This window comes from Notothenia coriiceps, unplaced genomic scaffold, assembly GCF_000735185.1.
Source record: "Notothenia coriiceps isolate Sejong01 unplaced genomic scaffold, NC01 NC01_scaffold00019001, whole genome shotgun sequence".
Lineage (NCBI taxonomy): Eukaryota > Metazoa > Chordata > Actinopteri > Perciformes > Nototheniidae > Notothenia > Notothenia coriiceps.
This window is the reverse complement of record NW_011351702.1, coordinates 354,718-368,537: the sequence shown is the minus strand read 5'-3', so window position 1 is coordinate 368,537 and position 13,820 is coordinate 354,718. Positions and strand designations below refer to the sequence as shown.

The window sequence follows — 13,820 nt, the reverse complement described above, 5'->3', positions numbered from 1 at the left end:
CCAGTTTTTATCACTTTTATGTTAGTTCTCAACAGACCGTCTTAATATATGAAAAAACACACTTCATAGAAATAAGATTTATGCATATTTCCTGGGCATGACAGCTGCACATAATCTTATCATTGGAATGCTATTTGTGCAAATTAGTGAAATTATGTTAAGAAATATGGAATTGTTGAAACATGAAATGTGCTTTGTCCACTGACTCTGCTCACCACAAGGGGGCAGCAGTGCACTTCACGCAGCATCACAGCTACCCTGCAGAAGAAGAACGCCGTTGCTACGCGACGCAACACGCATCACAATTGTGTTATAACATTATTCGAGCCTTTCTTTCCACATTTCTGCCAACAGTTATTGTTGAACTATCCAGGTAATGTTACTTAATTTCGCTATATATTATGACAGTTAAAATGAGTTGTAAAAGTGCCGTTTGGCTAATTTGTGTCCGGTAGCATTGACGTAAACAATCCATTTGACGTTCAATAGATAATGCATTTGTATTTGTAATCGAAAGTAGCTTATTTTCTCCTACTCTACTTGTGGCAGGCTGCAGTTGTTCCCATCCCTCTTGGATCTGCTATCTGACACATCTCATCTGCTAATTTGACAATAATGCAATGTTTTATATTGCAGCCATGCCTCTTCCAGACACAATGTACTGTTCCCAGCAAATCAACATCCCCCCCGAGCTACCAGACATCCTGAAAAACTTCACTAAGGCAGCCATCCGTACACAGCCCAAGGATTTGCTGGTGTGGTCTGCGGCGTAAGTTTAAATCTGTGTTGAAAGGGATTGTTGCTAGTATTTTATTTCAATCGTGATCTCTTAAGAAGAAAGCATAACTCACAAGCTGCATCATTGAATGAAAAGACAGGCCCTTTTCACCTGTGCATTTCTCATCTCTGCATTGACTGGCTGTAATTGGATCCCAGGGGCCTCCGTGTTACTGCAGCGGTTAAACTATCTGACGTTCTCAACTAAGAAAAATCTCTTTGAAAGTACGGGATGCAATTGAAAGATAAAGTGCGTGTTTGTTCCCCTCAGGACTCTCATATCATCTGTTATTTAATTGGCCAATGTAGCTTGGCAGTGTTTACAGCAAAAGACAATAAAGCGAGCCATATGGTGAAACAAAAACAACTCAAATGTCTCCTGGGTTACAAGATGTTTAGATGCTATTAAAGTAACACCAGGCTCTGCCGCCTCTGATGCTGAAATGCTCTAAAGTTGAAGGAAAACCTTGTCTAAACTGTGAAGTAAGATAAATACGCCTTTTAGCAAAATGCAAATCGTTAAACTTAAGACAAACTACTCATTATAATTTAGTCAACTGATGGTCCTAAAAACAACATTTCTTTAATTGGACTAATGTATGCGTCATTGCACATAGTCTGCTTTTGTGACTTTATCTGATTGGAATGGTGCTTAGGTGTGTGTATGTTTGTGTGTATGTTTATGTAAGTGTGTGTGTCCTCTCTCAGATACTTCAGTGCGCTGTCTAAAGGAGAGTGTCTGCCAGTCAAGGACAGGCTGGAGATGAATGCCGCCACCCAGAGAACTGACACTGGGCTGACTCCAGGTCTACTCAAGACTCTTCACAAACAGGTACTTCCTCTACATCAGGGCCTAATCTCATAGAAAGTATCACATAATCGTTTGCCTTATGTTGTTGCTATTGAAAGAAAATCAATAAATTGCATTTTTCCACTGCTTTACCGTTGTAATGCCCTGTACAGGCTAGTTAATATACTGTACTTTGTAATTAATAGCTGCATTAAGTTTAGTATCCATACTTTTCTGTGTGTATCAGCATATTCCACTTATGCTGTTTCCTCACGTGAATAATTAAAGTCTCATATTATAGTAAACATCACCCGGGGCTTGTACTGGCATTTTGGTGTGGTGGATTCATTAAAGGATCTGAATATTTAATATTTCCTTAAAGGCCAACACTTTAGCAACAGTTTTAATCTTTCCAGGAAGCCATCTCATTCAGTTTTTATGTCAGTTATCTTAGTATTTAAATTCTGTTTACTTAATTAAAAAGTCTGCTTCCTTTATGGCCCCAAATTGTCCTGTTGCTCTGGGATACTAAAGCTCATACATTGTAGCTGTGTCTTAATTACAAAGCTGACCATACAGAAAAATCCACCGGTAAAGGAAATCTTGCTTGGTCATTAGTACGGCTGTGTGATTCCCTAGCTCCAGTACTGAAGTTTATTTCAACAAATAAAAAAGTGGGATTTTTACACTCATCTGGTAAACTAGATAACCTCATTTGTCCTCCTTATCTCCCCTAAACTGACACTTCCTCCCCTCTCAGCTGTCCCCCAGGAAAACATGCAGCAAGGAGGAAGTGCAGAAGAAGTGGAAGGGCCTGTGTCTCCCCGTGGATCAGCTGGAGAGCCTGCTGTCGCTGGGCAGCTTTGGCTCAGACATCGACTGGATGGAATTGTTCTCTCTGGGCTGCAGTGCTCTGGGAGGGGTGAGTTGTTACATAAGGCCAGATATAATTGCTAACACCACTTGATACCATTTCCTTTGAGTTTTAAAAAACATTCTGTGAGGCAAAGCACAGCTGGAGGTCCTATAGTGTTTTTCTTTGTTCAATATCACAGTCTAGTTTTCCAGTGTTTAGACGAGACCCAGACGGCTGTGATCCAGACTTCCCCATCAAGGTCCCCAGGCTCTAAAGATAATTCCTTCTCGGAATCTTTGTGATGCCTTTAAGCCAATGGTTTCGCTTTAAAGTTGCAGATAGAGCAGTGGAGACAGATTAGGGAGAATTTCTCGAAGAAGAACTTTACAGACGATTATGTAGAATCTGCAAAAGCATGTGCAGCATTATGTGCTCAGTGTCAGTACTTTGGATGGATGCTTATACGTATGAGATTGTTTATGTTTTGACCACATGAGGGCAGTCATGTTCTGCACTGAATTCGTTTTCACTGCTTGTAACTTGTGTGTGTGTGTGTGGATAAGTATACTTGAAGTGTGTGATGCTCCAACAAGACCTGACCGTCCTTGAATGCTGAAAACACATTTATGTATTTGTGTGTCTGTTTCTTTTGACAAATTCCTATCGTCAGCTTCTTGTTTCTGCCACATCCTCAGACCCTCGTGAGTTCTCTGAAGTTTGCCTGTGAGATCCTGACAGAGGATGAGGAGGGCGGTGCTGCGAGGATCCCCTTCGACACCTTCGTCAAACTCTACACCTTCCTGGCTCACCTGGACGGAGACATGCCACAGCAACACATCGACAACTTCCTCAGCAGCCTGCAGCCACAAGTGTAAGTGTTATCTGTGTGTGTTCATTCTCCTCAGCATTATAGCTGTCAGCATGCTCATGAAAACCAGGCATACTTCAACTTGCAATAAGCAGAGTGGATGTAGGCGGTGGAAAATGAGGCTGTTTTATATGCATCAACAACAGGGATGCTACCCACTTCTTTTTTTCTCCAACAGCCTAATTATTTTTCTCATTTGAATCAATTCCCCTTGGATATACAGTAGCTCCAGTCAAATCTCATAAAAAAATCCTTATTTTATTAAATCTTCAAGGTCATATGATATCTGCAAGTAATAACCGAGAGGCAACAGAGGTTGGACTTATGTAACCTCAAAAACCCTCATGTGGCATCTACCAGAATGTTTCATTTCCCCTCGTTTATTTAATCTTATACAGGGTGCTGCTGATGAACATTCAATTAACAGCGGAATTGCTGACCAGCATTTGAAAACGACATGTCATAATTGACAAGAGACATATTTAATTTAATAAATGCAAGAAATACATTCAAAGTCTACAGTAGTCTGAAGGTGAGCTGCCAATGTTTTTCTGCACTGATGACTCGAGATGCGCTGAACACTGCTTTAAACATTTTGTGCCAGTCAGTGTTGGCACAGATAGTTATAAGAGCTATACTCACTGTTGTGAACATCCTTATGCTGCTGACATGAGCTGTTGCACTGGTTTCTCTTCCCGACAGCAACAAGCAGAACGGCATGATTCAGGTTTCCAACTTCTGCATCAGCAGGAAGTGAGCGAAGGAGCGATGGAAGATAGGAAAGAAAGGGAAAGAAGTAACACAATGATAGCGTTCGATTAATAAATGGGCGTGCTAATGCTCCTTCAAGCACAGCTGTTGTTTCATTACTTAGAAATTGGGCCCATTAATTGTTAGCATCAGACACAGTGGGTTATTATTCATCACTGCCCAACCGAACAAGCTGCTATTTTGAGTCAGGCTGGAATCTTTTAATGAGCAGCATGAGAGGCACAAAGCTGCCTTACCCAAACTGTCAGGTGGAGTGTGTTTGCTTTTTATTGCTTGTTCCCTTATGTCTGGGTTTGCCAGTTATTCTATCATACACACAACCTCAGCTTGCAGCCTCGCAGCACTTGGCCTCTCTGCTGTATTCATTTCACCCAGCAGATGGGAAAGAGGAGAGGTGAGGAGATAAGCTCCGAGGTCACAAGAGCGTGATTTTCATCTTGTGTTAAAGAGCTAAAACCCCCCCCCAGTGTTTTGTTCACTCCTCCGTGCAATATTTGTAATGGGCAAGTTCAAATGCACGCTCATACAGGTTTATTACCCTCGTCTCAAAGCACACACAATCACATGGACGACCAAGAAATCTCTAAGGTTCACACCAGTATGCATAAATGTCACACCAAATCTATCATAATTAATATATGCTGTTTCATATGTCAGTGTGAGAGCACAATCTGTGGTCACATGGGCCCAATATGACTGTTTCTTTACCCCTTACACACAGATACTTAAACCTCTAGTTGTGAAACTCAACTCTGTATTTTATCGAGCAGGGCAGTTAACACGGTCAGTGGGAATTCCCAGTTCAGGCAGTTGGCAGTAGGTTGCGAAACAAGTTTACCCCTCGCAGAATCTTAGCTGAGAGTCAAAGGGGAAGTAAGGACAGATGGAATCCCTTAAAACTGCAGGCTATCCACCCAAATGACGCAGCGTAAAAAGGACATTTTGTCAGGGCGGAAAACAGATTGTTTTTATTCAGGTGAAACTGAGATATGAGCTAACAAAGATTTAGCATTACAGCCTTACAAACAACTGCGATTTTAAACTTGAACAACATGTATCAGAACATTATTTGCAAATGAAGAAGTACATTTAAACTTTGATTCCTGCGTTCCTAAACCTGCAATAACTTTACCGGGAATCCTGAAACTTTAAATACGATCAGGAACTTCCGGGGCCATAGTTTCTTCTCCACAGAAAGTCCCTGATACCAAGTGGGTACTTTCCAGTGGACAGGGAAGTATGGGAGGTTGCAGTAATGAGCATCGCTGACATGCCCAACACAAACCTTGTGACTTCAAAAGTATTTGTGCTGTGTTTATTTTAACTGTCAGGAAGCACTTTATGTTGCAAGATTCATTGAGTGATAGATAAGTACTTTATTTAGTGTAAAAAAAGTACCACAAAATAATGTAGATTCTCACATATCAGAAACTGCCTTTTTCTTTTTCAATAACCCTTTTTACCTCTGCATTTCTTTCTTTAAGCAAAGTAATACATTGTACTTTAAATTCTTGTGATTTAACTAGACAATCCACCGTGGAGCTTATTACCATGTATTTATTATAACACGAAGACAATAAGTTCAAGTAAAAACACCCAAAAATCTGTATTTACAGACCTTAAAAAAGTCACAACAGTATTCTCAAATACATTGAAATTAAATGAAATCTTTGTAGGCCCATCCTTACATGTCTATACCACTAAAAGTTATTTTTCAGGTCCATCCTCTCTCCAGTACAATGGTCATACAGTACAGCTTCAGAACTGTGTGCCCCATTGTTTAAGGATGGTGTTACTTGGGAGAAACATGATGTCATTGCAAAGATGTCAGTGTCTCAGGAATCTCTGCTCCAGGGTGGACCATGTTGCACAACCCTTCACTGTTTCTTCAAGCTTTATCCATAACATCACATCTCCAGGGACACGACAAATGTAGCAGAGCCGTGTGAGAAAGACAGGAGAAGAGAGAATGGACACAAAGGCTCCATTTCAGCTTTCGTCTCTGAAGCTGTTGTGTAACAGATTTCAGGGTAAGGATGAGGGAAAACATGATGCATGTTGTTTTATGAAGGTGTAGAACATGGATATTTTATCAACCAGCTAATATTGTACTCTAGATCTATTGTGAGGCACGGTTGTTTGAATTAGTATGTGTTAGTTTTTATGAGTTATCTAACTTTACTCAAAAGAGACACCAGGTACACCATTGACCAAACAACACAACAAGTTGCTATACAGCCTGCAAGTTTTGCTTTTTTGTAGGAACCTTATGAACTTTTAATTGTTTACTTATTGCTTACAATGTATAAATTCAAGTCATAGATGTCTAACAACTTGCTTTTTTTTTCCAGGGAGCTCCAACACGGGATGATTAAACCTTTAGACTTCATATATCAGGATAATATCGACTCAACGACTCATGCTTCGTCAAACTTTGCCAAAGCAACCTCACGAGCGGAATAACAATTATGTGAACAACATTGACACAGTGACTGCGTGTTGATGCATTTGTTTATAGGTGAGACCGAAACACCTTTCACTACTCTGTGTCTAATGTAACTAATGCGCTGGATTTGGGTTTACAACTCACATTATCTTGGTGCTGAGGTGGGAGGAGCCAGCAGAAACCTCCAGGGCTGCATATGATAGGGACCTGTCAATCAAGCACACTTCCCCATTATCTTCTTTATGGAACAATGATCTCACAATCCCCACAGTGACACAGATTGGCACATGGCAAATGAATTATTGAGACCTGAACTCCTAGTGAAAATATGTAATTATTTGGTATTACAAGAGAGATGTTCTTTCTTTGAGCTAGTGTTCCTGCAGCTATTGGGATAATGACAGTTCAAAGCACTTCTGCATTCCCCACTATTCCTCACCATCACAGTGAGATGTTTCAATCTAGGTATCTTTGTATTGTATTTTGTATCATTAGTGATTCCGCCTCGAACAGCATTTGAGGGACGAGCTATACATAATGCTGACTTGGCCAGGCTGTATTTGGGCGTTGTTCTTACACACATGAACACACATCACACAAAATCATGGTCCATTGCTGGCTGATTAAAATTAGTTAATTACCACTATTCGATTGCTCTTATTCAACTGGCAGTGAAAGCTTTTTCTGTCCCTGAATTGAAGTGTTGTCCTTAGCCTCTTAATAATAAGTGGTGTCCGTCCCGACCCCATGAACTGATTGAGCAATAATACATGAAGTGTTTCTAATCACTCTACTAATTATCACTACATTAAGTCGTTCCTATGAAGTGGAAAAACATAATTTTCTGGCAAATCTAAGACACAAGCGGACCCATTAAAACCTTGTTGTAAACATTCACAATTATCATCACACACACACACCCCACAAAAACCTAAACAGTTCAGTACTTGTGTCAAGAAGAGATCACAGGGATCTTTGTATTGCACTCCTGCTTCGGGTATGCCATCGAAGAGGTGTGTTGGTGTGTTCTGGCTGCTTGTGGTCTTAGGGGGAATATATAAACAACCAAATGGGGGAATGACTGTAGAAGCTTGTCTAATACCAGCACCAAGGTCAATATGCTCATTAAGTTAATTTGGGATGCTAGCATTTATAAACCAAGAGTGATTTTATAAATGTATTAAAGTGGACCTATCATGCTATATTTGAAACATTACTAGACCCGTTTTCATTATGTGTATGTTATTGACTCATTGATAAATGTTTCAACATTCTATTTTAAGACCGTTTCCCATATTTTTCTACACATTGTACAATTACTTTTTCTGACATAATTCTGTCATTTTTTGATCATTTCAACATACGAAATTATTTTGTTTTTCCTGATATTTTCGAAAGGCTCTATTTTGTCGAAATATTCAGAAATAACTACATAGAGTAGCATAGTTTGTCGAAATTATGCAAAAAATTAAATAGTATAGAATACTATTTCATCACGTTATAGACAGTGATCAATAAAGGTACATCTTCTTTGTCTACACACTACATACTGGACATACTATACCATGCCTTATTTGGACATAGTAAAACAAAACATGGTGTTTTATGTCGAAATAAGGCATGGTATAGTATGTCGAAATAATGCATAGTCGAGTTTTTTAAATTTATGACATAGTACTACTTCACAAGTAGACCTCAGAAATGCAGAGCAACTGACAAACGTGCTGGTGAGCAATACTGAACCATCTCCCTACGTCTATCTTGACCAGAAACCTGGTTTGAACAGAAGATCGAGACAATTATTTTAAAACTTGGTTCTCTGGTGTTTGTGTGTGTGGCTTGACCAGACGGTGCAACATTGCTCAGATATATATCGTTGGCAGAGCTAACACTGTCTGTCACCCGCACAGCTGGCGACCGATACCATAGAGATAAAGAGCCACAGGAGAGCAGAGCTCTCAGCTGGGGGCAGATGAAGGTAGAATAATAATGGGTACACACAGGGACTGTTATGCACTCGATTTTTCCACAGCAGGTGATGTCAGCAAACTGATGTTATTAATTACTGAGAGAAAAAGGAGCATCTCTGTAAATATGTCTATGACAGAACTGCAGACTTTACACAAAACTCTGCAAAGCCATGCATTCTCAATAGATGGACAAAACAGTAAAGCCATATTCTCTTTTAGTTTTATCCTATTTTTTATTCTACCTTTCTGTGGATAGTGAGAACAACAATATGAGATAAATGTTAGGTAACATCAAAACAGAATGCAAATGTACATCTCAGCATGTACTCATTCACAGGTGAACAACATGACCAGAAAAGCCAGTAAATAATCTGATGCTGGTAATGTGATCAATATCAAAATGATATCTCAGTGACACCAATTGTCTGGATGGTGAATATCTCTATTATTCCAATTGGCCAGTAGCCAAAGAAAATGAGAGAGAGGAAGGTGGCCGAACACGATGAGGCTGTGGGTAAAATGAATTGCCTCAGAATCATACTACATATGATAATAGAAAATGTAACCCACGTGCCAGAAACATTACAACATATCGTAATCCCTTTGTTTAGACTTAATCTGCTTTATAAACCTGAAAAGTGGAAAGCCCTGTGAGTTTACAGAAAAGTGATGCCGTCAAGATATAAAAAAATGCTGGCTTTCCCCATGTGATTTTCATGAATCACATGGGGAACAATACCGTAAATTAATACAAATAGAGTAGGGGATTATTTTCTCAAAATAAATAATTCAGAAGAATACATTTTCAATACTGTAGTTGTACTAATTTGAATTAGCCACTGTGGCATTTTATATGCTAGAAAAAATACACATAAAATGCCCTGTATGAATATACTAAGATTATTATAGGGTTGCTTCTATAGAGTAAAATGAATCTCTAGAGGGTGTGAGAGAGAGAGAGAGAGAAGAGAGAGAGAGAGAGAGAGAGAGAGAGGTCCCACTCCCAGTCCCATCTAATCGGATTACGCGACTAGGTTTACAGGCTGCTGTCTCTCTACATGGGACGCTCGTGTACGCAGCACTTTAACTTTCTGCTGTAGCTTTACTCACTGCTAAAGCCTGAATCTCATTTCCCTGCGAGTGCTACCGGACCGGAGAACTACAACTGAACATGGTTTCGTTTTAGGGGCGCGGGAAGAAAGAGTATACTTGTGACGTTCACGGCTCAGATGGACATCAGGCTGTCAACTTTCTGTATATGACTGATGGGTAACTACACGCGGCATGCTCACCTAGTAGGCCGGTATTCAGGTGAAGGAGTTTGTGAAATTTAGCCCCCCGTAAATTACTTTTTAAGGTAGATCATTTGGTTACCCTCTTGTCTGGAGAAACAGGCTGTCCCATGTGCGCGCCTCGCGCCCCACGCTGCACTCTGCCCCGAGGACAGTGCCCTAGGCTCGGGAGTTAGATGGTACTGATCACGGACGACAGGGATGGAGGAGGCTCTTCGTCGGTACGGCTCAAGCACCTTCAGCGGCAGCAGAAGGTCGGGGGAAACATCACCCAGGTTCACCCGACCATAGTGGAGGAGCCGCTGTCACACTGTGATGACGAGGACTACCTGGGCTCGTGCGAGGAGGACGATGAAGAGGACGATGGAGCGGAGGAAAACGATGAAGATGAGTTCGAAGAAGTTGACTTTGAGAACTTGGAAGACTGTCGGAGTATCGCGTCGGACGACTCCTTCTACCCGCCGGATGATGTGTTCGCGGACTCGGAAAGCACCCCCTCCCCGGAAAGCCCGGAGCCGCTGTCTTTCTTCCAGGCGTGCTGCACCAACAACGCTGCTATCGTCCGGATCATGATAAGGCACGGGGTGAAGGAGGAGGTCAATGAGAAGGACAGGAATAACAGGGTATGGAGCACCGAGGCTGAAGGAGAGACACAGAGTTATTTCACACAGCAGCTAAATCAGAATAGACCTACACTTTGACATCAAACTAGCACATGGAAACTTAACTTGAAACAGACTAATAATAATAATAATAATTTGAGTAGTACTACTACCACACAGCAATAATAATCATCATCAAACTTAATATGTAAAGCATTTTTTTCAAAACAACTTTTACATGTAAAACACAAAGAGAGCAACAACACAAATGTATGGAGGAAACATACCCCTTAGACACCAATAAACACATTTGCAATTGTGATCTTAGTGACCAAGTGTTTTCCACATTAATATAGAAAATGACCTTAAGTCATGAGCCTGGCCTAATGTGCGGGACAATACTTTCTTAAAGTTTTACATCCAGTAGCCACATTTTTTTGTTTTGGATGTTTTAAATGTACTTGCTCAGGGTTACTAACTAGCTGATTAAGTGTAGTTCTATTATTGTAGTACCTAACTGAAACACATAGATGGACGGCCTTGGTTATCCTCCTTTCCCTCTGTGCAACAAGTTAAGAGCCCCAGATTCAGGAGCCTAGGTATTCAGATAATGAAGCCTGAGCTCGGCTGAGTGGCTTACTGTTCAAGGCCCATGCTGTCCTGCCAGTCTAAAAATAGCTATTACACCAGTATCCCAATGAGGCTGCAACATACTTATCATAATCAATTAAAAATCAATCAAATATAAAATTGAATATTCATTTGATATTTATTGAAGAGGTGATGTGTGCTTGAGAAGGCCACGTTTTAAATCTTCTATATATGTTCTTTATTCCCTTGGTTCAGTTTATTTCTATAATAAGCTCACACCTTTATACTTTATAATTTTTCATACCAAGCTGGTACTTTCTGACAGGTATGTGTGTGTGTGTTTGTTGACAGACCTCAGTTTTGCAAGAGCGAGCAGCCTCAAACTCTACAAAAACAGTGAAGTCTCTCACCGTTAACAGAACACAGTCTCCAGTGTGTGTGTGTGTGTGTGTGTGTGTGTGTGTGTGTGTGTGTGTGTGTGTGTGTGTGTGTGTGTGTGTGTGTGTGTGTGTGTGTGTGTGTGTGGCCATGCAGGTCAATTCAAGTGAGGGTGTGTGTGTGCTTTTTATTCTGGATTTGGATTCAATGTGTGGGAGTGTGGGTAAACACATTATCGACCAATGAAATGATGGCATTAGTGCGTCTAAGAGCAATTTGAACAGTCTTGCTAATGACCCAAAGCAATAAATTCCACAATAGGGAAGCAACAGCTCTGTTGGTGGAAATATTCTATCGACTTGTATCAAAGACTTACATGAATTGCAACGTAAAATCAATCATGTCCAACTTCAGTCCGTTGAATTTAAATTACACACACAAATTAATATTTATTACTAAAGGTAATTAATCAAAACAAAACGAATATTGAACATCTTATCTGCAGTGCATCATAGTACTGTATGTATCCCTCAAGCCTTGTGTAACGCTTCAGTCCTGCTAAAGAACTGCGGGCCAGGGCAAAGAGATAAATCCATAATGATGGAACGCCAAACTAGTTTTCTTTGATCTGGACATTTCCCTAAAAGTAATTGCATTAGCTAGCAACGGGCACAATGCCGAAGAAGAATCACATGCCTTAAATCTAGCTTTGATGTGACTCCATGTATTTTCCTCCATGTTTTGCTGAAACAAGTTGACAAAGCCCTTTTTCTCATTACCAGGACATCTTTTACCCTCACATATGGAAGATTACGGTAGTTTTTTTTAACATTGGCAACTAAAAAACTCCAGTAGAGAAGTTTGGAGTGAAACGTAGTTGCTGGGGGAGAAAGTGTGTTTTATTCATTTACCTTCTCCATCCAGCTGGTCAGGACCTTACATAACAAATCTGTCTTTAACCTTAAAGCTACCTCCATCTCTCCTCATCTCTTCTACTATTTCCCCATCATTTATCCCTGCCTGTCCCTCCTCATTTTTCTGTATGTAATTACTGATGAAGTCATGGAAAGGAAGAGTAGAAATGACATCATTGGAATGTAATATTTCTCTTCTGACATGCAAGATGGAGGGGGTTAATTAAGTGGGCATCCTAAAACACATGCCTGGACCCAGTTGGCTTGTGTGTGTTTGTGTAATATGTGTGTGTCAGCAGTGAAAGACAGTCATGTGTTTGCATAGATAACCAGGATGTGTGCTAGTGCATTCACCGTTTGCTTTGCCATGCCCTCTGACCTCAGGGTACTGTAGACAGAATACAGGTTAGGAAACCCCTCCAGTGGAAACACATGTTGATATGAATCTGTTAAGCTCATTAGCTCATGTGTGTGTGCTCAACATCCTGACACAGATGTCAACATCCCAATATAGCAGACAGCCTGACTATGTGATTTGCAAAACAAAGACGGGTGTTACATCCCTAGGCTTGGGCTTACCGAATGCAGCGTACGTCATTTCCCCTTCAGCTCATCAGCAGTGTCCAGCGTGATATATTGGGCCAAGTCAAAAGGCCCTGAAGACGCAGAAAAAATCTGTGGTCAGGATCAGCATCAGAATGGTAGGGAGTCTGTGTTTTGCCTAATTGCCATTTATCAAGGTTAATTAATGCTGGCCAACACAGGATATTAACCCTTGATGTAAATACTAGTCAGGTAGATTTTCACCTTCTGCTGCAACATAAAACAAGTTTATTTTAGACATGTGGCTGATATAAGAATGAAGAATGTGTTTGGATATATTATGGCAAGCAGGAACAATAGATTTTTGCACTAAAGTGTCCACATGGGTGTGTTTGTCTCTATAGCCGATGCCTAATAACATCACACGTTTACCACTTTAAACTTTTATTGGAATACATTCTTGGTTACTCAATCAAGCCTTTAAAAAAAAATACATTCATCCTTTCCTTTGGCAAGCTAACATGTTAAAACTTGTTATCAGGCTCACAACATCAGATGCCAGGCATAAACAGACAGTCCCTTTACTGTGAAGATAGAGAAAAATTGACAAACAACACAGCCACATTTAGCAATAAAGTTAATGAGAAGCCATGAAGTCGGTCTTAAGTACTTTTATTTAATTTTCCTTGTATATGATTACGGCACAGTAATTATGCTGTTGGCTTCTGGTTCTCCACAGTATGTTCTCAGTGTTGTGACTGTCGTAGAGGATGTAGGATTACATTACATGTTACATGTTAGACGCTTTTATCGAAAGCGACGTACATACTCAATACTGTGGACAATCCCCACAGGAGACATTTTGGGGTGGAGTGTCTTGCCCAGGGACACAACGACATGCTGACTGCAGTGGGGTTTGAAACTGTCCTCCCCTGATCCGAACACCAACGCACTACCCACTGCGCCACACAAATCCCCGATCTATTGGAACTGTGTTGTAAAAATTAAAACATTGAAGAAAG

The 13,820-nt window shown here is 40.5% G+C and overlaps 2 protein-coding genes across 5 annotated transcripts in view; both read left to right on the top strand.

Moving 5' to 3' along the window:
• The first annotated feature begins 35 nt into the window (after window positions 1-35).
• Window positions 36-7,719, top strand: ropn1l (rhophilin associated tail protein 1-like). 4 transcript variants are annotated; one of them, XM_010778370.1, is made up of 7 exons: window positions 37-373; window positions 637-769; window positions 1,486-1,609; window positions 2,328-2,489; window positions 3,119-3,294; window positions 5,982-6,092; window positions 6,414-6,504. In XM_010778370.1, exons 2-6 carry the CDS (start codon window positions 639-641, stop codon window positions 6,079-6,081), a joined length of 693 nt encoding a protein of 230 aa, XP_010776672.1. In that variant the 5' UTR covers window positions 37-373; window positions 637-638; the 3' UTR covers window positions 6,082-6,092; window positions 6,414-6,504. The 4 variants fall into 4 exon arrangements, with proteins under 4 accessions (XP_010776674.1, XP_010776672.1, XP_010776673.1 ...); XM_010778372.1 differs by lacking the exons at window positions 5,982-6,092; window positions 6,414-6,504 and adding an exon at window positions 3,994-4,297 and having other exon boundaries at window positions 36-373; XM_010778371.1 differs by lacking the exon at window positions 6,414-6,504 and having other exon boundaries at window positions 38-373; window positions 5,956-6,079.
• Window positions 7,720-9,520: 1,801 nt separating this feature from the next.
• Window positions 9,521-13,820, top strand: part of LOC104951657 (ankyrin repeat domain-containing protein 33B-like) — a 14,344-nt gene continuing 10,044 nt past the window's right edge. The window contains exon 1 of the mRNA XM_010778367.1: window positions 9,521-10,393. Coding sequence (XP_010776669.1) covers window positions 9,947-10,393 — 447 coding nt within the window. The 5' untranslated portion in view covers window positions 9,521-9,946. The remainder of the gene's footprint in view (window positions 10,394-13,820) is intronic.

Coding starts and splice junctions, on each gene's coding strand:
- ropn1l (XM_010778368.1), top strand. CDS start 639: ATGCCTCTTCCAGACACAATGTACTGTTCCCAGCAAATCAACATCCCC. Junction 2,490..3,118: donor GCTGCAGTGCTCTGGGAGGG/GTGAGTTGTTAC, acceptor CCACATCCTCAG/ACCCTCGTGAGTTCTCTGAA. Junction 3,295..6,413: donor AGCAGCCTGCAGCCACAAGT/GTAAGTGTTATC, acceptor TTTTTTTTCCAG/GGAGCTCCAACACGGGATGA.